The sequence below is a fragment of the Mobula birostris genome, chromosome 7 (genome assembly GCF_030028105.1).
Source record: "Mobula birostris isolate sMobBir1 chromosome 7, sMobBir1.hap1, whole genome shotgun sequence".
Lineage (NCBI taxonomy): Eukaryota > Metazoa > Chordata > Chondrichthyes > Myliobatiformes > Myliobatidae > Mobula > Mobula birostris.
This window is the reverse complement of record NC_092376.1, coordinates 65,504,594-65,526,592: the sequence shown is the minus strand read 5'-3', so window position 1 is coordinate 65,526,592 and position 21,999 is coordinate 65,504,594. Positions and strand designations below refer to the sequence as shown.

General features: G+C 39.2%; 1 protein-coding gene across 6 annotated transcripts in view; it reads left to right on the top strand.

The window, feature by feature from the left end:
- The window catches only part of dlg2 (discs, large homolog 2 (Drosophila)), an 823,880-nt gene that overhangs the window by 55,573 nt on the left and 746,308 nt on the right, over positions 1-21,999 (top strand). For 3 of the 6 annotated variants that reach the window (XM_072263309.1, XM_072263307.1, XM_072263308.1), the window contains exon 4: positions 19,230-19,369. In XM_072263309.1, coding sequence (XP_072119410.1) covers positions 19,230-19,369 — 140 coding nt within the window. Of the gene's footprint in view, positions 1-7,438; positions 7,611-19,229; positions 19,370-21,198; positions 21,372-21,999 lie in introns of those variants that run through there. The other 3 variants (XM_072263311.1, XM_072263313.1, XM_072263310.1) reach the window with 3 other exon arrangements.

Here is a 21,999-nt window from a genome sequence, read left to right as displayed (position 1 = left end):
CTTAAGGAGGTGGCTCTAGAAATCGTGGACACATTGGTAATCATTTTCCAATGTTCTATAGATTTAGGATCAGTTCATGTGGACTGGAGGGTAGCTAATGTTATCTCACTTTTTAAGAAAGGAGGGAGAGAGAAAACAGGCATTTATAGACCAGTTAGTCTGACATCAGTGGTGGGGAAAATGCTGGAGTCAATTATAAAAGATGAAATAGTGGCATATTTGGATAGCAGTAGCAGGATAGGTCCGAGTCAGCATGGATTTACGAAGGGGAAATCATGCTTGACTAACCTTCTGGAATTTTTTGCGGATGGGACTATGAAAATGGACATGGGAAAGCCAGTGGATGTAGTGTACCTGGACTTTCAGGAAGCCTTTGATAAGGTCCCACATAGGAGGTTAGTGGGCAAAATTAGAGCACATGGTATTGGGGGTAGGGTACTGACATGGATAGAATATTGGTTGGCAGACAGGAAACAAAGAGTAGGGATTAACGGGTCCTTTTCAGAATGGCAGGCAGTGACTAGTGGGGTACTGCAAGGCTCGGTGCTGAGACCGCAGCTGTTTACAATATATATTAATGATTTAGATGAGGGAATTAAAAGTAACATTAGCAAATTTGCAGATGACACAAAGCTGGGTGGCAGTGTGAAATATGAGGAGGATGTTATGAGAATGCAGGGTGACTTGGACAGGTTGGGTGAGTGGGCAGATGCAGTTTAATATGGATAAGTGTGAGGTTATCCACTTTGGTGGCAAGAACAGGAAGGCAGATTACTATCTGAATGGTGTAAAGTTAGGAAAAGGGGAAGTACAAGGAGATCTGGGTGGCCTTGCTCATCAATCACTGAAAGTAAGCTTACAGGTACAGCAGGCAGTGAAGAAAGCTAATGGCATGTTGGCCTTCATAACAAGGGGAGTTGAGTATAGGAGCAAAGAGGTCCTTCTGCAGTTGTACAAGGCCCTGGTGAGATCCCACCTGGAGTATTGTGTGCAGTTTTGGTTTCCAAATTTGAGGAAGGACATTCTTGCTATGGAGGGAGTGCAGCGTAGGTTCACTGGGTTAATTTCTGGGATGGCAGGACTGTCATATGTTGAAAGATTGGAGCGACTGGGCTTGTATGCACTGGAATTTAGGATGAGAGGGAATCTGATTGAAATGTATAAGATTATTAAGGGATTGGACACGCTAGAGGCAGGAAACATGTTCCCGATGTTGGGGGCGTCCAGAGCCAGGGGCCACAGTTTAAGAATAAGGGGTAGGCCATTTAGAATGGAGTTGAGGAAAAACTCTTTTACACAGAGGGTTGTGGATCTGTGGAATGCTCTGCTTCAGAAGGCAGTGGAAGCCAATTCTCTGGATTTTTTCGAGAAAGAGTTAGATAGAGCTCTTAAAGATAGCGGAGTCAAGGGATATGGGGAGAAGGCAGAAACAGGGTACTGATTGTGGATGATCAGCCATGATCACAGTGAATGGTGGTGCTGGCTGAAAGGGCCGAATGGCCTACTCCTGCACATATTGTCTATTGTGTATTTGTTACCTGCTGAGTAAATTTGATCAGTGGTGCAATTATCTGTCTCAATACTGGTTCATGTAATTGCACAAAATTTGGGAAAACAGTGCACGCTGTGATTTTGTGATTTCTTGCATCACAATTATGAAAGCTAGTCTACAAAAACTATCCATTGTTGCTAATGTGGCCATTTACTGCATACATTTTAATTAATTAGGTTAGATGTCCTGTCCCTGGGTAGCTGCGTGAGTATTGAGGAATGTTTTGTATTGGTTGTGTGATTTTCTGTGGCAGGTGGCTGTAAAAGAGACAGCTGTTAGAGGATGAGTACTCAGCATTTTCTGCTGTGAAGTAATATGGAACAAAAATAGGTCCTGTAAAAGAATATTAGCTCATGAACTATATTTTGCAGTCAACAGTTGGATTTGTTTAGATGGATTCAACTGTTACTGAATTTCATTTTCAAAACATTGCAGGTTGTTTTTACTTGTCATTAATGGATACTTGAGACAGTAGACTATTTTTGTCATTTAACCCCATCATTCAAAATTATTATACACATACTGGACTGAAAATACTATGCAGATTTTTTTCCTAATTGTTCATTTAAAATAGAAATATTGGAGAAGGCAGAAAGAGCAACTTAAAAGGATGTTATTAAAACTACTAGATTATTCAGTCAAACTCCAATAATTCAATACAATCAGGATTCAGTCCTGAAGATAGGCCTCAGCCCAAAACGTCAACTATTTACAACTTTTTGTAGATGCTGCCTGACCTGCTGAGTTCCTCCTGCATTTTGTGTGTATTGCTTCGGATTTCCAGCATCTGCAGATTTTTTTGTGTTTGATAATCAGGATTTTCCTGTCCAATTATTAAATTTATTGGTACTGTTGGATATTATTCAAAATTGATGCCAGAACACATTTTTTAATCTTTACTTTTACATAATACACAATATTATACATTTCTGAGTGAACATTTTAAACACTTCTTTTAAATTTACCTTGTTCAGAGGGTGTGGAAGGAAATGGAAACGAGCCCTTGCGAGTGGAATGGACTGTGGCAAGTATCACCTGGTGATTTTGGAATGGTTGGGTAGTCGATTATCAAAATTTTACTGTGCTTTTTAAGAAATAGTGAACAGGTTGATTTTTTTCTAGTCAAGAGATGATATAGAATTGTCTGATGGAGATCTTTAATGTCACAAAATGATTTGATAAGGTAGGCAGAAAATGTTTTACTTTGTGGAAGCCATCAACATCAATAAAATAGGAATTCAAGTGAAACTTCTTTACCAGAAAGTGTTATACTCTTAACCACAGGGAGTGGTTAAAGATGCAAAAAAAAGGTGGCAATAAAGGGGTGTTCCATAAATATGTGAGACTGAAAGAAACAGCAGATTATATTAATAGGATCAGATGAAAAGATAGAGCATGGCAATGCAGAACATTTTTGCAGGGAGAACCAGAATGACAAACTAAACCATAAGATCAATTTAAGTGAACACAAAAGTCTCAAATTTCATGATTTCCTCCCATTCTGGAATCTGAAGCCTATACTCTGTCTTTAATGGTATTTTGTGTAGATGTTGTCACTTGTCTTGCTCCCAACATTTAATGGATACTCTGTGACTCTGATTATTTGCCACTCAACTTGAAATAATGATGGCGCTGTTTGCAAGAAACGTGGTGCAGGTAAGAATGTAGAACACACAAATAATGATGAGGTTATTAGGCCCATTATATGTGTGCTGATTGTTGGCCTATCATCAAATGGTCTAGGTTAGGCAATTCTCTACACATCACTTAATTAATCAAAGTTTGAATTTTATTGTCTCTGTGCGAATATCAATGTAATTATGTTGACTCCAGGCCAACCCTTAAAACATGAATTCTACTGTTCCCTCTGTACCAATATTCACTCAGACCACTTCTTCAATTTATAACACTAAAATAGGAGATCTCCCATTGACCAAATGCTTGATCCTTCTCCCAGCACCTGGGGCCTTCTCTGTGATGGTTATTCTCCGGTGTTCTTGCTGTTTTGTATTCAAATCCTTTCATTCTTGTACTCTTTTCCTATCAGTAAAAATGCTGGTTTTCCATCTTGTTGGCTTTGGCTTATCTGGCTAATGCGCAATGTTCCCTCTAATTTTTGATTATAGCTGCACAGACCAAACATTGCTCTGAGCAGGAAATTTTTACATGGCCTGAAAGCTGTGTGGCACTTTAACTGCTTTTTTTGTAATCCTGTTTTGCATTCTATGTACACTTAGAATGAAAGTTGAAAAATCGTAAACTTTTAATTTATTTATTAATTGAAAGGTATAATGAAATAATGGTACAAAGAAAATCTTTCACATTTTGTAAGCTTTTTCTTGTCTTGTCTTTATTACAAATCTATTGTCTATAAACACTGTCTAGATTAATTTAACATACAGATGGAAGACACGTCTTAATTTGCATTAGATCATCCAAATATTCCACTTCTAGTCTGTTTTTGGATTTACATTTGATTGAATTCCTAAGACCGAATACACGTATACAGTCAGCACTAGAAACTTGAAATGTTCCAATGATGTCAACATGAATTGACGGTCCTTCAAATTGTTCTTTTCTAAGCACATAGTTCAACATACTATATCAGTCAATTTCTTAATCGAAACAGCATTAACTTTTTCAGAAATGGAAATTTTGAAATCTCAGTACTTCTGCGATATTTTTGAGATGACGATTTTGTCGTAGTTCGCAATAGTAGCTGAGTATTTTTTTGTGAGCGTTTAGTGAGCTGGCAGTTTGCTAACAATGAAATATCGACTTCCATTCTGTGTTTTTTGTCACAATTTACAACAGTGTTGTAACTTGAAACACTGGCAATGCAAATAGGCTAAGCCGGAGAATGTGTTCAAGTAAAGGTTGTGGCCTCTTTATTATTTAGAAAATTTATGAATTATATTCATCAACACATAATTACAGGGTATTTCCCAATTATATTAACATAGATTTCTAAATTATGTTCCCATAATTTCAAAATTATATTAACATTATATAAAAGAAATTTCCAGCTGTAAGGCAACAAAGGCTATGTATGTAGAAGCATTTCAGTTACTGCGGGGCCATATACCTGCGCAGCTTAAGGGGAACACTAGTATTACCTTCCCATTGGCTCTAATCAACAGCATCATTTTATTGCTCTTCTCGCAATTAACAATTTGTAATTAATGCCTCTTTGTTCTGAATCAGAGCAGACCAGCCATTTGCTAGACTCTGGTTACTCAGGTCAGACACAGGCTCCCCTATTCAAAAGCCTGCACATTCTATCTTTCCAAGAACACCTCACAAATAATTTCTTATTTGGAAATTATCTCTAGTTCAGCATATTATTAGGAGCATTATTTTGTCCAGTTTAAAGCATTTTAATAGAGCTATTCCTGAGCAAAACCAGTTCATATGACAGCTCACAAAATCAGGTTGCAGAGCAACTTCACAAAATGGTGACCTCCATTCCTACAAATGCATGGCAAGAACAAAGATATTTGGTTTGCCTACGTCTACTGTCCTTGACTCATTTGAGTTTAATATTTTCTCCCATATTTTAATTCCTTCATAGCCAACACTGACCATGATGCCAGTTTAAGCTGCACATCTCCCTGCACCTGGTCTATATCCCTCTATTCCCTGACTGTTCACATGTATGTCCAAATACCTCTTAAATGTTGTTAGCATTTCTGATTCCACTACTTTACTTGGCAGTGTGTTCCAGACACCCTCCCTTCTCTGTGTGTAAAACAAAAACAGGCTGCATAAATCTCCTTTAATCTTTCCTCTCACTATAAAGTTATGCCCTGTAGTATTTGATATTTCTACTCTGGGAGGAAAACAACTACTTATTTACCTTATCTATGACTTTTGTAGCTAGTATACTACTAATCATGTTACCCCTCAGCCCTGGAGACTCTAGTTTGTCCACTCTTTCCTTAGAATTAATACTTTCTAATCCAGATAATATCCTGATGGACCTATTCTGCACCCTCTCTAAAACCACTAATTTCTTCCTTTGATGTTCTGACTAGGACTGCACACAGTGCTCCATATGTGACATAACCGATGTTTTATGTAGCCGTACATGACTTCCCAATTTTATTCTCAACGCTCCCACTGATGAAGGTGAGTATGTCATATACCAGCCAACCTTCTTGCCTTGCCAATTTCAGAGACTTGCTCCTCAACATTCCTTTGTGCATCAATACTTTCTGCCACTTACTAATTCTTTGCTCTTACATTTGACCTCCCAAGTTACAATACCTCACACTTTTCTGGATTAAGCTCCATCTGCCATTTTTCTGCTCATATTTCCAAATGGCCTGTGTTCTGCCATATCCTTTGACAATATTCCTCACTACACATAAGTCTGCCAATTTTCAAATTATCTGCGAATTTACTAATCGGTCCCATACTTTAATGCATGGGGACAATGGTGATTTAATAAGTTGCTGTTGAAGAGACAGTTCTGAAATACATTAAAACTCTTTTGGAAATTCCTGAAGAGTGTTAATTTCTGCAACACACACAAAGTGCTGGAGGAACTCAGCAAGTCATGTTGCATGTATGGAGAATTATAAATCGTTAATGTTTTGGACTCAGACCCTTCATCAGGATGTCAACCACTCCTTGGAGGCCTGAGGGTCAAATTAGTAGTCCGGAATCTGCATTTCTTTAAATCTCTGCAAATCCACTGGGGTATGCAATGTCTGCACGTCTGCACCCAAATGGGCCAGAAAGTGGGTCTGCTGGAGGCTGAAGAATACAGACTGTCTTGGGGTTAGAGGACTGTGTATGGGTGTGAGTGTGAGGAAGAAATGGGGCTTATTTGGCTGTTGTTTTGTTGCTTGTTGTGTTCTGATTTTTGTATTGTGTTGTTCTTCTGAGCATTGTGGGCACGTTATGTTGATGCCAGAATGAGTGGTGAAACTTGTGGGCTGCCCACAGCAAGCCCTTGGATATAGTGGTTGTCAACACAAATGACACATTTCACTATATGTTTCTGTATACACATGATAAATGATCTTGAAACCTGATATGCTGCCTAGCCTACTGATTTTCTCTAGCAACATTGGGGGGGGGGGTTGTTTAAAATTTCCAGCACTGCAGAATCTCTTGTGTTGATTTCTGTGCTCCATTCTGCTCCCCAAGCCCTTGTTTTCCTTTTGCTCACCAGATTCCTTAGCGTGCTGGATTAACATGTTGTGGAATGCTTTTAGGATCAAATTCTTAAAGACGAGAAAGCTGCTGGGCTGCAAAAGAGGAGAACTTGAAGTGTAAAGGATGTGCTCAAGTCACTGAAAGAGGCTGGACACTTGGAAGCTATCAGTTGCAACCCTAGTTTTTTTAAGTTCTTTTTTTTATTGCAATAATCTAGATTATTTGATTAGATCAGGCTGGCAGAATCATTTCAGTAGAATAAATTCTTGTGATCTCTTCATTGTTATTGGTAGTGCCATGGGTATCACAGGTCTAGCACTTAGGAGAAATTACTTGGATTTTCTTATGTTTTACAACTATAAACTTTTTGATTCTTTTGGATCGGAATGAAACTCAATTTACACCTTCTCCAGCATCAATTTTAAACTTTGTCATGATAATGTTGTCATCTCACCACCAGCTATTTTGTTGCTTCTGTAATTTAAATGAACTTGATTCAGAATTACTTATTCATGTTAATTTGAATTTTATACTGTGTTTATACAACTTCAAATGATATTTATGTTTCAATTTCTTGTGTATTGATGTCAATTATGGTGCACACTTCTACACCAAAACAACTTAGATGAAAATTTGCAAGATGTTTAGAATGTTTGTTCTCTGCCAGACCACAGAAATTTTCTTCTCAAATATAGCCATGGGTATCCGTTAGCAGAATTAGAAAGCAGCTGTTCGTGGGAGTGTTTTAGCTTAAGACACCATGTGATTGGAGCTTTCAGAAATATTCTTCATACATTCAGTGTGTCACAGATAGGAACAATTGTAACCTGTATGATTTTCTTAATGATTTTCTGTACCCAAGGTTCTATGGAGACAAAGGAAGTTTTGGTTCACTGTAAGTTGTTTATTTTTTTTTATTTTCAGGCCATACTTCAAGTGTATATTTTTATTGTTGAATTTAAGATTTCAGAAGGAAGTATGTGATTTACTAGCACGGAACAGTACCTTACTTTGTATTCTCTGACATTTATGTATTGATATCACATCAGATTAAAGTTTTCACCCCCAAGTGTACCTTTTATTTATAGTAACTGCATAACAATTAGCACTCTTTCCTGGTAATATAGCAGTAGATGTTCAGAACTACTGAATTGCTGTTACTATTATCAGATTAAATCAAAACCACTGGAATCATCGAGATCAGAGTTGAATAAGTGCATTGGGTGTGGAGCTGAGGAGAAAATCCGTTAGGATGATTTGATTCAAAGCACAAGTGCCTGGAGTTTGAGATTCCATTGTGATTTTGCACTATTAAAATCTAATTGTTCTTAGAGTGATCAGCGGTGGCTGCTCCCTGGACAACACGGTCTTATTTTTCAGCATCTTTTCAAAAGGATCATTATAGGTAGAACGACTTTCATTATGTGAGTCTAATACAATTTAAACTGGTTAGTCCTTGATGAAAATTCTGAAATAAACATCGTGACCTGAAAATAGTTACCACTGCATTTAGAACTCAGAGAAACAAATTTTCTGTTATGTAGTACAGCAGTATTCAATCAAATCATCAGGACAGCAACTGCTTAAAACTAAGGACGTGTCAAGACAAAATTAGCTGACAAAGCCTGAACAGATCAAAAGTACATCAATTCAATTTTAACTAGCAGTGAAGAACAAGTAACAAAAAAGCAAGCTAATCTTTTTCCTCAAGTTACCAAACTCGAACTGGCAAATAGCAGGAAGCAAGTTAAATCAAAACATTAATCAAAGAAGAGCAGACATCTGCAGATGATAGTAATCTGAAATAAAAAAGCAAAAGTGGTGAAAAAACTCAGCCAGAGAGCACCTACAGAAAATGAAAGTTAATTTTAAGGCTAATAATTTTGCCTCTAAACTGTGAGAAAATATTGAACAGCACAAAAGAAAGTGGTGGAGTGAGGAATGGGAAAGAATGAAATAAAAGGTCTGTGTAGGAGAATAAAATTGATTCATTTTAGTGGTTGGAACAAGGAAACAGGTGAAGGATATGTGATATCTCTCAATATAATTTAATTAATTGAGCCACCGCTCAGTGAGGCTTTTGTGATCTGTGACCTAGTTCTAAATCCAATGTGCTGAACTCCTCAATGCCTCTGCCGGTCTCAGATTTAAAATTAGCAGCTAACTCCAATTGATAACGATTTTCGGAACGGAGCTATAGATATTTAGGTCTTTTGTATGAAGAAGCATTTCTTAATTCATGAAAAACCAGGCTTTATCATTAAGGTTATTTTCTCTAGTTGTTATCTCCTTAACTAACAATAATATCTCTCTATTTATCCTGTCAGTTTCCTGCAATATTTTGAAAAATAACACAAGATGACATAATACTCAGTATTTTAATTAAGCACCTTATATCTCTACAAATTAAGTCAATTTACTTCAGTTCATAATGAGTGCTAAGAATTTAATTTTTTTCAGTTTAAGCAGAATCTTGGGCTTTATTTATACATTGATTGATGTTGTTAAGCTGCAATAAAACTGAAGTGATATTTTAGTTTCAGGACTCTTAGTGAAGCCAACAGGAAGGTAAAAGGTGATGAAAGTTATTTATGCTTTTTCTTGAGAGTCAATGGCATAGCAGATAATCATTTAAGATGCAAGCGTATGTGGGAATTTATATTGCAAAGAATCACTGATCTTTCTAGGCATTGCACAGTTAACTGATTACTAATTTGCTATTTTTGTTCATGATGTATGAACAGTTATCCCTACAATTTGACCCCTGTTATTTCCATTTAAGAAGTGCACCTTTGAATCAAATGCACTAGTGACCTTATGATCTCCTGATGAACCTGAAGGATTAAGTGAACTTAACTTTCAGGAATGCAGGTACAGCACCTGGAAGTGATGGGATGGCAGCCATCACTGCAGAAAGTGAGGTTGCTGGTGGGAGAGACACTTTAGGCCAGACTGAAGTGAGGGAGAACATGACCACTGCCTCTTTGGCATCCTTGTGGCCAATGTCAATCACTGGAGAGCAAGTAGTACTGCTCATTTGCGACGGATCGGCAATACCATCTCCTCCACACTCACAATCAGCATGGATACACCACAAGGCTATGTGGTTAACCTCTTGCTCTACTTGCTTACACTTATAATTGTGATTGTGTGGCTAAGTACAGCTCCAATGTTGTATTACTGGTGACACCGGTGTTGTTGGCGGAATCAAAGGTGTGACAAATTGGCATATAGGAGGGAAATTGAAAAACTGGTTAAATAGTGCCAAGACACCAACCTCTAATTCAATGTCAGCAAAATGGATCTCAAGAGAGTGAGTTTGTTAAATGCCTAAGAGATAGCTTTTTAGAGCAGTTTGTCATTGAGCCTGCTATGGGATCAAATATAGTGGATTGTATGTTATGAAATGAACCGGAGGTGATTAGAGAGTTTAAGGTAAAAGAACCCGTAGGAACCAGTGATCACAATATGATTGTGTTTAACTTGAAATTCGAGAGGGAGAAAGTAAAGTCTGATGTAGCAGTATTTCAGTGGAGTAAGGGAAATTACAGTGGTACGAGAGGGGAGTTGGTCAAAGTAAATTGGAAGGAGATGCTGGCAGGGATGTCAGCAGAGCAGCAATGGCATGCGTTTCTAGGAAAAATGAGGAATGTACAGGATGGATGAATATTCCAAAAATGAAGAAATACTCAAATGGTAAAATAGTACAACCGTGGCTGACAAGGGAAGTCAAAGCTATTGTAAAAGCAAAAGAAAGGGCATACAGCAAGGCAAAAACAAGGCAAGGGAAGAAAGAGGATTGGGAAGTTTTAAAAAACCTACAGAGAACAATTTAAAAAAATCATTAGAAGGAAAAAGATGAAATATGAAAGCAAGCTAGCAAATAATATCAAACTGGATAGTAAAACTTTTTACAAGTATATTAAAAATAAAAGAGAAATGAGAGTGGATATAGAACCGCTAGAAAATGAAGCAGGAGAAATAATAATGGGGGACAAGGAGAAGGCTGATGAACTAAGTGAGTATTTTGCGTCAGTCTTCACTGTGGAAGACACTAGCAGCATGCCAGATATTGTAGTGTGTGAAGGAAGAGAAGTGAGAACAGTTACTATTACAAGAGAGAAGGTGCTCAAAAAGCTGAAAGGCCTAAAGGTACATAAGTCACTCAGACCAGAGGAATTGCACCCTAGGGTTCTGAAAGTGGTAGTGTTAGAGGTTGTGGTGGCATTGGAAATGATCTTTCAAATATCATTGGACTCTGGTATGGTGCCAGAGGACCGGAAAATTGTAAATGTTACTCCACTCTTTAAGAAAGGAGGAAGGCAGCAGAAAAGAAATTATAGACCAGTTAGCCTGACCTCAGTGGTTGAGAAGATGTTAGAGTCAATTGTTAAGGATGAAGTGATGGAGTACTTGGTGACACAGGACAAGATAGTACAAAGTCAGCATGGTTTCCTTCAGGGAAAATCCTGCCTGACGAACCTGTTGGAATCCTTTGAGGAGATTACCAGTAGGATAGATAAAGGGATGCAGTGGATGTTGTATATTTGGGCTTTCAGAAGGCCTTTGGCAAGGTGCCACACATGAGGCTGCTTATCAAGTTAAGAGCCCATGGTATTACAGGAAAGTTACCAACATGGTTAGATCATTGGCTGATTGGTAGGAGGCAGTGAGTGGGAATAAAAGGATTCTTTTCTGGTTGTCTGCCAGTGACTAGTGGTGTTCCGCAGGTTCAGTGTTGGGACCACTTCTTTTTACACTGTATATAAATGATTTAGATGATGGAATAGATGGATTTGTTGCCAAGTTTGCAGATGATACGAAGATTGGTAGAGGGGCAGGTAGTGTTGAGGAAACAGGTAGGATGCAGAAGGACTTAGACAGATTAGGAGAATGGACAAGAAAGTGGCAAATGAAATACAATGTTGGAAAATAGATGGTCATGCACTTTGGTAGTGGAAATAAATGTGTGAACTATTTTCTAAACGGGTAAAAAATCCAGGAATCTGCGATGCAGAGGGACTTGGGAGTCCTTGTGCAAAGTACCCTGAAGGTTAACTTGCCCGTTCACTTGGTGGTGAGGAAGGCTCATGCCATGTTAGCATTCATTTCAAGAGGTCCAGAATACAATAGCAAGGATGTGATGCTGAGGCTTTATGAGGCACTGGTGAGGACTCATCTTGAGTATTGTGAGCAGTTTTGGGCCCAAGATCTTAAAAAAGATGTGCTTGCATTGGAGAGGGTCTAGAGGAGGTTCACAAGGATAATTTCAGGAATGAAAGGGTTATCATACGAGGAACGTTTGATGGCTCTGAGTCTGTACTTGCTGGAATTGAGAAGGATGAGGGGGATCTCATTGAAACCTTTCGAATGTTGAAAGGCCTTCACAGAGTAGATGTAAAAAGGATGTTTCCCATGGCGGGAGAGTCTAGACAAGAGGGCACAGCCTCAGAATTGAGGGGCACCCTTTCAAAACAGAAATGCGGAGAAATTTCTTTAGCCAAAGAATTGTGAATTTCAGCTATGAAGGCCGGGTCGTTGGGTATATTTAAGGCAGAGGTTGATAGGTTCTTGATTGGACATGGTATCAAAGGTTATGGGGAGAAGGCTGGGAACTGGGGTTGCGGAGGAGATTAAAAAAAAGGATCAGCCATGATTGAATGGCGGAGCAGACTCAAAAGGCCAGATGGCCTAATTCTGCTCCTGTGTCTTATGGTCTAAAAGCAAAAATCTGATTATTGACTACAGGAGGAAGAAGTAGAGGCCATAAGGGCATTTGAGGTGGAGAGAGTCAGTAGCTTTAAATTCATTTGTGTTAACATATCAGAAGTTCTGTCTTGGGACCAACACACAAGTGTCATCATGGAGAAGGCACCACAGCATCTCTACTTTTTCAGAAGTTTGTGTAGCTGTTACATAAAAGCTTTGAGAAACTTCTATAGATGTACAGTGGAGAGTATCCTAATTGGTTGTATGGCTGCCTAGTATGGAAACCCCACTGCTCAGGAATGGAAAAGGATACAGAAGGTGGTGGATGCAGCCCAGTCCATCACAGGGAAAGACCTCCCCACCACTAGGTTTAGGAACAGTTATTACCCTACAACCATCAGGCTTCTGAGTCGGTGTGCATAACTTAAATCAACAGTAACCAGAACTGATTCTACAATGTGCAGACTCACTTTCAAGGACACTTTACAACTTGTGCTCTCAACGTTATTATTTTATTTGCACTGTTCGCCTTCTTTTGCACATGGTTGTTTGTTGGGTCTTTGTTTATGTATAGTCTTTTTGCAAAATTTTATTGTATTTCTTTTTTTCCCTGTAAGTGCCTGCAAGTAAATGAATCCCAGTGTAGTATAAGGTAACATATGCATACAGTACTTTGATGATGAAGTTACTTTGAACCGAACCACATTAGTTAAAGGCATTATAAATGGCTATCACTCCTTACCCATAAAATATGTGTTTTACATGACCATTACTGTATATACTTAAGAGTAAATCAGATTTGTGTATCAACAGTTGCATTTATATCTGATTAAGTAATGATGTTGTGGAGGTTCTGCCACCCTCCAATAGCAGGAAGAACAATGTAGTGCTGTTGTTCAAGGGTGGCTTAGAAGAGAATAGCCCTCCCCTTAAAAATTAGTGTGGTCATCTGTGTGTGGAACCAAAGAAAACAAATGAGATTTTTTTAATAAATGTATCTCTTTGATTTTTGCTGTGGAAGCAATTTGGAAGTTAAGGATATGGGGGCAATGAGTGACATTGTCTTGGACCACATATCAATTAGCAGGGAGGAGGAATTGGGGACCTTAAAGTGCATTAAAGTTGTCAAGGTCTGTTGCATTCCTCGACTTTGCAGGAAGCTAGAGAAGAAATTGTGGAGACTATTGCAGAGATATTTGCTTCATCTCTTACCACAGATGAGGTTCTGGAGGACTGGAGAGTGGGTAAAGTGGTACCATTGTCTTAAAAGAGTGATGGAAACATTCCAGGAAACCACGGGTAGTGAGTCTGACATCAGCGGTGAGTAAGTTGCTGGTGGGATTCTGAGGGACAGGATCTACCAATATTTAGTGAGGCAAGGTCTGATTTGGTACAGTGAGCACAGCGTTGTGAATGGGAAGTTGAGTCAATCAAATTCTTGGAGTTTTTCAAAGAGGTTAATCTGTTCTGGGACCCCTACTCTTTGTGATTTTTATAAATGACCTGGATGAGGAAGTGGAGGGATGGCTTAGTAAATTTGCTGATGACACAAAGGTTGGGGGTTCTATGGATAGTGTGGAGGGCTGTCAGAGGTTACAGTGGGACGTTGATAGGATGCAAAACTGGGCTGAGAAGTGGCAGATGGAGTTCAACCCGGATAAGTGTGAGGTGGTTCATTTTGGTAGGTCAAATATGATGGCAGAATATAGCATTAATGGTAAGACTCTTGGCAGTGTGGAGGATCAGAGGGAGCTTGGGGTCCAAATCCATAGGACACTCAAAGCTGCTACGCAGGTTGGCTCTGTGGTTAAGAAGGCATACGGTGCATTGGTCTTCATCAGTCGTGGGATTGAGTTAAGAGCTGAGAGGTAGTGTTGCAGCTATGTAGGACGCTGGTCAGATCCACTTGGAGTACTGTGCTCAGTTCTGGTCACCTCACTACAGGAAGGACGTGGAAACCATAGAAAGGGTGCAGAGGAGATTTACAAGGATGTTGCCTGGATTGGGGAGCATGCTTTATGAGAATAGATTGAGTGAACTCGGCCTTTTCTCCTTGGAGCGACGGAGGATGAGAGGTGACTTGATAGAGGTGTACAAGATAATGAGAGGCGTTGATCGTGTTGATAGTCAGAGGCTTTTCCCCAGGGCTAAAATGGCTAGCACAAGAGGGCATAGTTTTAAGGTGCTTGGAAGTAGGTACAGAGGAGATGTCAGGGGTAAGTTTTTTACACAGAGAGTGGTGAGTGCGTGGAATGGGCTGCCGGTGACGGTGGTGGAGGCGGAAACGATAGGGTCTTTTAAGAGACTCCTGGATGGCTACATGGAGCTTAGAAAAATAGAGGGCTATGGGTAAAGCCTAGGTAGTTCTAAGTTAGGGACATGTTCGGCACAGCTTTGTGGGCCAAAGGGCCTGTATTGTGCTGTAGGTTTTCTATGTTTCTATGTAATCAAAAGGACAGATGAGGGTAGGGAAATGGATGTTGTCCATATGGACTTTAGCAAGGCCTTTGACAAGGTCCCTCATGGCAGGCTAGTCTGGAAGGTTAGATCACAAGGCATCGGGGGGAGGTAGTGGATAAGATTCAAAATTGGTTCAGTGGTAGGAAGCTGAGGTTAATAGTTGGGTTGTTCTGTTGTTCCTCAGACTGGAGGCCTATGCCACAAATTTTACTGTTGAGATCTTTGTTGCTTGTAGAAACACATGTAAAATGCTGGAGGAACTCAGGTTTGGATATAAATGTATAAGGTAGTGTTGAAAATTATGAAAAATTACAGGGCCATCTTACTTAGCTGATTATGTGGGCTAAGTATTGGCCAATGGTTTTGAATCTAGTTAAGTGTAAGGTATTGCATTTTAGGAGATCAATCCAGGGTAGGACTTGTACAGCGAATGGTAGTGCCCTGGGTAATGCTGAGGGACAAAGGGACCTAAGAGTGTGAGTGGATAATTTGCTGAAAACAGCGTCAAATGTAGATAGCGTGGTGAGGAAGGTGTTTAGCATGTTGACCTTCATCATTTAGAGCATTGAGTATAGGAGTTGGGAAGTTAGAAGAATGAGGAATTATCTTATTGAATGTTCTGAGCGAACATGACAGGGTAGATGTTCGAAGTAAATTTAGATGTTTTCACCAGTAGAATCATGAATAAAAGACAAAAAATAAGTCATTTATTTGAAGTTGAAGGAAATAGAAATTTCTTCTTGCAGAGATTAATGATTCTCTGAAATGTTCTGCCCAGAGATTTGTGTAAGTCAACACATTAGAAATATTTAAAGTGGAGGTAGATAAGGTTTACAAATCTGGAGAACTTGGTATGGGGAGTTGAGCTCTGTGACATATCAGCTATGATCAGATTGAATGGCCTGGGTAGGCTTGAGGACCCACTTGACTACTCCTGTTCCAATTTTCTTGTATGTTCTCTGCACCTGTAACAGTTAGTTGAAACTTGAGTTCTTTTACTCTCTGATTTATTGAACTACATACAAGAATGTGATCCCCTGGTTGCCAACACTTCTGTCCCTCCTTGCAACCTGCAATGCAGAGTTATGGGATGACTTAAAAACTCATATAGTACACTCTAAACAGAAGTGCATGGGATCTGCATGTATCAATTCTAAGATTATGTACATCAAGATGAGCATGTAATTAACCAATAGGCAAACATTATTATTTCTTAACTAATCCTAGATGGTACCCAATCTTAATAAAACATCCCTTTGTTGCTATTAATCAATATCATAATCCTCCAAAGTTCACTTCTGCTCATTAGTCTGTTATATCAGTAGCCATGTTTTCTCTAGAGACCTCTACTTTCCACAAACCTATTATTCCTCCCTCTATTCTTAGACATGTTTGTTGCATTCCGAACAAGCCTGCAGCTTCCTTTATGTCTAGCATCTTGTAGTTGTCCGTAGTCTACCCATTTGGAGCCAAGGCAACCAAGTCTTTCCTATATTTCTCCATCTACATTGTCTTGCATGATATATTTGTAGACTGACCTACAGCAGTGTTCCCCAACCATCGAGCCGCAAAACATGTGCTACCGGGCTGCGAGGAAACGATATGAGTCAGCTGCACCTTTCCTCATTCTCTGTCACGCGCTGTTGAACTTGAACATAGGGTTGCCAACTGTCCTGTATTTGCCAGGACATCCCGTATATTGTGCTAAATTGGTTTGTCCCATACGGGACCGCCCTTGTCCTGTATTTCCCCCACTAAGGTAGAACGTTCCTATGAAACCTTTTGTGCCGAAATGGCGTAAAGCGAAGAAGCAATTACCATTAATTTATATGGGAAAAATTTTTGAGTGTTCCCAGACCCAAAAAATAACCTACCAAATAACACATAGAACTGAAAATAACACTAACGTATTGTAAAAGCAGAAATGATTTGATAAATACACAGCCTATATAAAGAAGAAATAATGTATGTACAATATAGTCGGAAAGATTAAGCCAAAACTGATTTGTGGGAAAAAAAATAGGCATGTACGTGCATGCGCACATCACATATGCACACACAGATGCCTGTGCAAGGCTTCATGGTCATAGTAGTCTACCCTGGGGTAAACACAAGGGTCCCGGGATTTGACTGCTACTTTTGTCCCTTATTTGGGAATGAGAAAGTTGGCAACCCTAACTGTAAGAGACTTGTTGAGGTGAGTTTAACCCTACTTGAACAGCCCGCACCCCCCCCCCCCCCACCGGTCGGCCGGTCCGCAAGAATATTGTCAATATTAAACCGGTCCGTGGTGCAAAAAAGGTTGGGGACCCCTGACCTACAGCATCGATATGGCATGGATGCTTCTGCAGTCTGTCCTCAGATCATAAATGTCTGACTTATAAATACCCCTGCATACAAATGGCTCCAATAATAATTTAAAATTTAAAAATATGAATTAAATGTATAGGTTAATTGCTATGAAAAGCAAAATTCTCTCCACTTCTAGTAATGGCTATTTCTTATCAGACTTACGTAATACTAGACAATAGGGTGACCTGTTGGGACACCCTCTGAGAGAAGGGTAGTGCAGTCTGATGTGACCAGAATGAACATTAAATTTGCCTGAATGCTTTTGGTATTGCTTTGCTTTGGAAACTGAAGTAGAAAACCTCAGTTTATTAAGGAACGACACGTAAGAAAGCAAATATAGCTGCTCCTCATTTAACGAAGTACACTTTTGATGGCACCATTTCTGACTTATCTGCCACCCTTGTGCCTCTCGTTGTCATTCTGGAGACGTGCAGTCCTTTCATCCCCCGTCTCTTCAGCTCTTCTGCTGTTTGTTGTTTGTCTCTGATACTGGAGACGCGCTTGCCTCTCCTCCTCCGTCTCTTCTTCTCTCATCTTTTTTTGTCCTGACTCTTTGATCCTGGAGTCGTGCGGCCCTGGCCTCATCCGATTCTTGTTCTCTCCCTCTCCTTGCCACTTCCCGCCGACGTTTGAAGTTATCTCTTGACCATAATGTCCCCCTTCCCTTTCTACGCGGCATAATTAGGCTGACCATTTTTTTTACCCTAATGCTGGATAGAAGACATGAAGCACTAACACCAAAGGACGCTGATTATTCTTGATGATGTGGTTAGCGCTCTCCTAAATGGATGTGATATAGTCACCGCTGTCCTTTGACTGCAGCAAAGGGTTTTATGGGTGTCTCGAAGTACGTCATTACAATAAGATTTAATTATCTCTTATTGATGGGTGGCAGTTAGATCTGTCCCAATCCTGCACATGCTGATGGTGATTAGCAGAATGTGACTCCTTAAAATAGAGCTGCCCTGCCCTTTTGCTCCGGTAGATGTCGCTGCTGAGGCTGGCCGTGCGCGTGTGTTGGGCTGTCGCATCCCAATTTCCATGATGACCGATCAGGTCTTGGGTGAAAGCCAGTCTGTTGATTTTTGGTGAATGAGCAATTTTATACGAATATATAACCCTGAACTTTGCCTGCATTCTGTAAGTTAGCGCATTTTAATTCAATTTTGCCAAAAAAAGTGCCGCTGTAATGCACTGTTTATGCTAATTGGAGGTCAAAAACAGACAAACAGAGAGACAGAGCATGAGAATTTTAGTAGTATATAGATTTGAAATCATTCATCGCAATACTGTGGAGGTATAGTTACCATATGGAGTGTTTTTTGTTTTGGTATTCTCTGACCTGTGGACAAAGTTGACTTAGGGTGTTTATAAAGACTAACAAACTTTATACAAATATTCCTAAAAATCCTGTGACTTTGTTATCTTCAAGAGAACATTCCAGTGGTCTGTTAGTTAGTTAGTTGTATTGCCAAATCTAATAACCTAATTACACAAACCAAGTCAAAATTGCTTAATAGAAAAGGAATTTTATTACAACATGCTCTATACCAGTTGTAATAATGTTCTAAATGTCATATTCTGTATCTCTAAGATTTTCTCCTTTGGCATTAATGTGTCAGATTTATTTTATGGGCAGCCCTGCTGTTTCATAATTGTCAGTACTGGTTCTAATTTTATTTTTGGATAGATTTAATTTATTGGATTCCATGGTAGGATTCAAGATCATGTCTGGATTATTAGTCCCTGTATGTCAGCCTGTTTGCACAAATCCCTGATGGCTGATATAATCTGATATAATGTGGAATTGATAAAATGTAAGCAATTCGGGAAAATAATTATTTTTCTAGAATTTGTCAAATTTATATATTTTTTGGATCTTTAGCCTCTGAAGCAATTAATAACCAGAATGTTTTTGAATTGTAAGACAATAGAGAAAAATCTGTTTTTCTCCATGTGGTTCAATAAAGAGTGCTTTATTTCTTGCTTTTAGATATCCAAGAGTTCTATGAGGTAACATTACTCAATGCCCACACCAGTTTTGAACAGAAGACTGCTGAAGTTAATCAAGTAGTAGAACAATGGAAAGAAACAAATTCACCTTTGGCAAATACCCAAAAGAAAACTTCAGAGGTAAGGCAATTTAACAAGCTTATTGAACTTTTCAATAGCAAAATGTGCTCAAAATGTCCTTCAGATCATTATATGAAACTCTGTATCCTTTGACTGAAATGTGGATTATTGCATGTGTGAGTTGTGTTTTCTGGAGAAATTATTATCTGTGCTGTTGTCAGCTGCATCATTATTAATATAAATGTCTTGACATACTTTCCTTTATAAAACAAATAGCCTCTCAGTTATATAAATACATTTTTAAAGTTTAATTTGACTGTTGGAAGAAATAGTTTAATTGTACTATCAACAAATGAGAAAATCTGCAGATGCTTGAAATACAAAGCAGCGCACACAAAATGCTGGAAGAACTCAGCAGGCCAGGCAACATCTATGGAAAAAAGTACAGTCGACTTTTCGGGATGAAAACCTTTGGCAGGAAGGATGGGAGAAAAAAAGTTGAGGAGTAGATTTAAATAGTGGGGGGAGGGAGAGAGAAAAACATGTGATGGGTGAAACCTAAATGGGGAAGGATGAAGTAAAGAGCTGGGAGTTCATTGGTGAAAAAGATACAGGGCTGGAGAAGGGGGAGTTTGATAGAAGAGGACAGAGGCCATGGAAGAAAGAAAAGTGGGAAGGAGCACCAGAGGGAGGCAATGGGCAGGCAAAGAGATAAGATGAGAGAGGGAAAGGGGATGGGGAATGTTGAAGAGGGGGGCATTACTGCAAGTTCGAGAAATCGATGTCCCTGCCATCAGGTTGGAAGCTGCCCAGGTGGAATATAAGGTGTTGTTCCTCCAACCTAAGTGTGGCCTCATCATGACAGTGGACGAGCCCATGGATAGACATATTGGAATTGTATCATCACTTGGCTATTTTGGCTAAATTCTGCTTCTTGGCCTATTTGCAAAATAGTCCATGCCTTGTGCATGTGAAATATATTTTTAAATCCCTGTTTACTTTGTTTCTCCAGTGTCTAATCATATTTATTCTTCTAACAGTTTTAATGCCTATCATTCACTGCACACTCAACGCATACTTTGTTTCAATAAATGGGATATTGCGACTATGTTTCTTATCTTTGGGAGGTGTGTTGCTTGCTGCATTGAATTAGTGTAATCTTCCTGATGGAGATGCTCTTTCAGGCTGGAAATGGCTAGATCTAGTGACTGAGGAGGATCAGTACACTCTGTGACATGGAGAGAAACTTGCAACTGTTGGTGTTTCCATTTCTCTGTTGCCTTGGTATCTCTATTTCAGAAAATTCTATCTTTAAAAGCTATGACCTATTTGCAATCTTTGGCTTACTCTCTAAATCTCTCATTTTAAGATGCAAATTAAAACCTATGGCTTTCGATATCCTGCCCCCAAATTTCCTAATCTGTCAAATTTAGTTTGGTAATTCTCCCACGAAATACCTGTTGGATACTGATGTTTTTGATCTAATTTTCTGGCAAGCCACTACATACCTTGCATGAAAGGTGCTTCCTGCAATTCTTAGAAAGGCAATCTTCTCATTGTGAGCCTTTTTCTCCAGTTGAAGGCACATATCTAATGTATGTTCACCCTTGCAAAACAACACACCCTTTTGGCTAATGAGATCATTTCACTTCCATTAGTTCCAGGTTCAGTTTTAGCTTTATTTCTCACAGTGGTTACAGTAAAGGCAAAGCTGCTTCCTTTGGCCTTTGAGCAAAATTATGTCTTAGTTTTATTTACACCTTTGCTTATTGCTAATAATGGAGTGCCCTGTATATTCCCAAACACCAGATGTGAACAATCTTTACTTACCTTTCAATAAAATCAAGAATGTTAATTAAAGTAATTTTACAGTTGTTCCTTTCTTGCAGTTCACAGACCACCGTTCTCCATTTATCCCTAAGCATATAGGGTAATTTCTTTACAGCAATCGACGTATCAGGAGGCATGTCCGACTCAACCATGTGCTGCAGTTTTTCCATGGCATTGCGACAGTCTCTAAGAAAAAGACTAGTCTTAAAGAGCTTTCATGTCTTCAGGTTTGGTAGGTACCCAACAAAGAGCCTTTTGCATGTAGGTGGGTGCAATTTTCTGTTCAAAACTGGAATGTTCGTGTAGTAAAGCCTTTGCCTTTAGATATCCTTTTTTAGGGTCAACATGCTGGCAACTTCTGACAAGTTCTTTAGGGCAACCTCTGGTGAACTGTTTGAGGAAATAGAGGCAGTCACTTTAGCTGCCAGTCTTGCCTTCAACACTGTTTTTGAAAGCCCTCATGAATGCATGATATTGCAATAGATCTCCATCGAAGATTTAAATCTCTTTTAGGCAAAGATGAAATGCATTGCTGTTGTACCAATAGCAATTGCAAGTTGCACAACTCGAGAAAGTAACATGCGTATATTGAAGCATGGAATTGACGCCAATGATCCTGCAGTTGCGGCTTGCAAAAGATAAATTAAATCTAAAGCTGAGGCTAATCTAATCGAAAGTTTTCAAAAGGAGTATGAAACAAATAAGAACAAAATTAAAGGTTTAATATCATCAGTTAATGATCTTATGAAAATTAAAGAAAATGCCTTATAAGTGCAATCTTGTCTTGAGGATTTGACTAATCTCTGAAGCTGTTGCTGAGCAACATTATATGCTAATCTCATACTTCCCAAGCTTGAGCA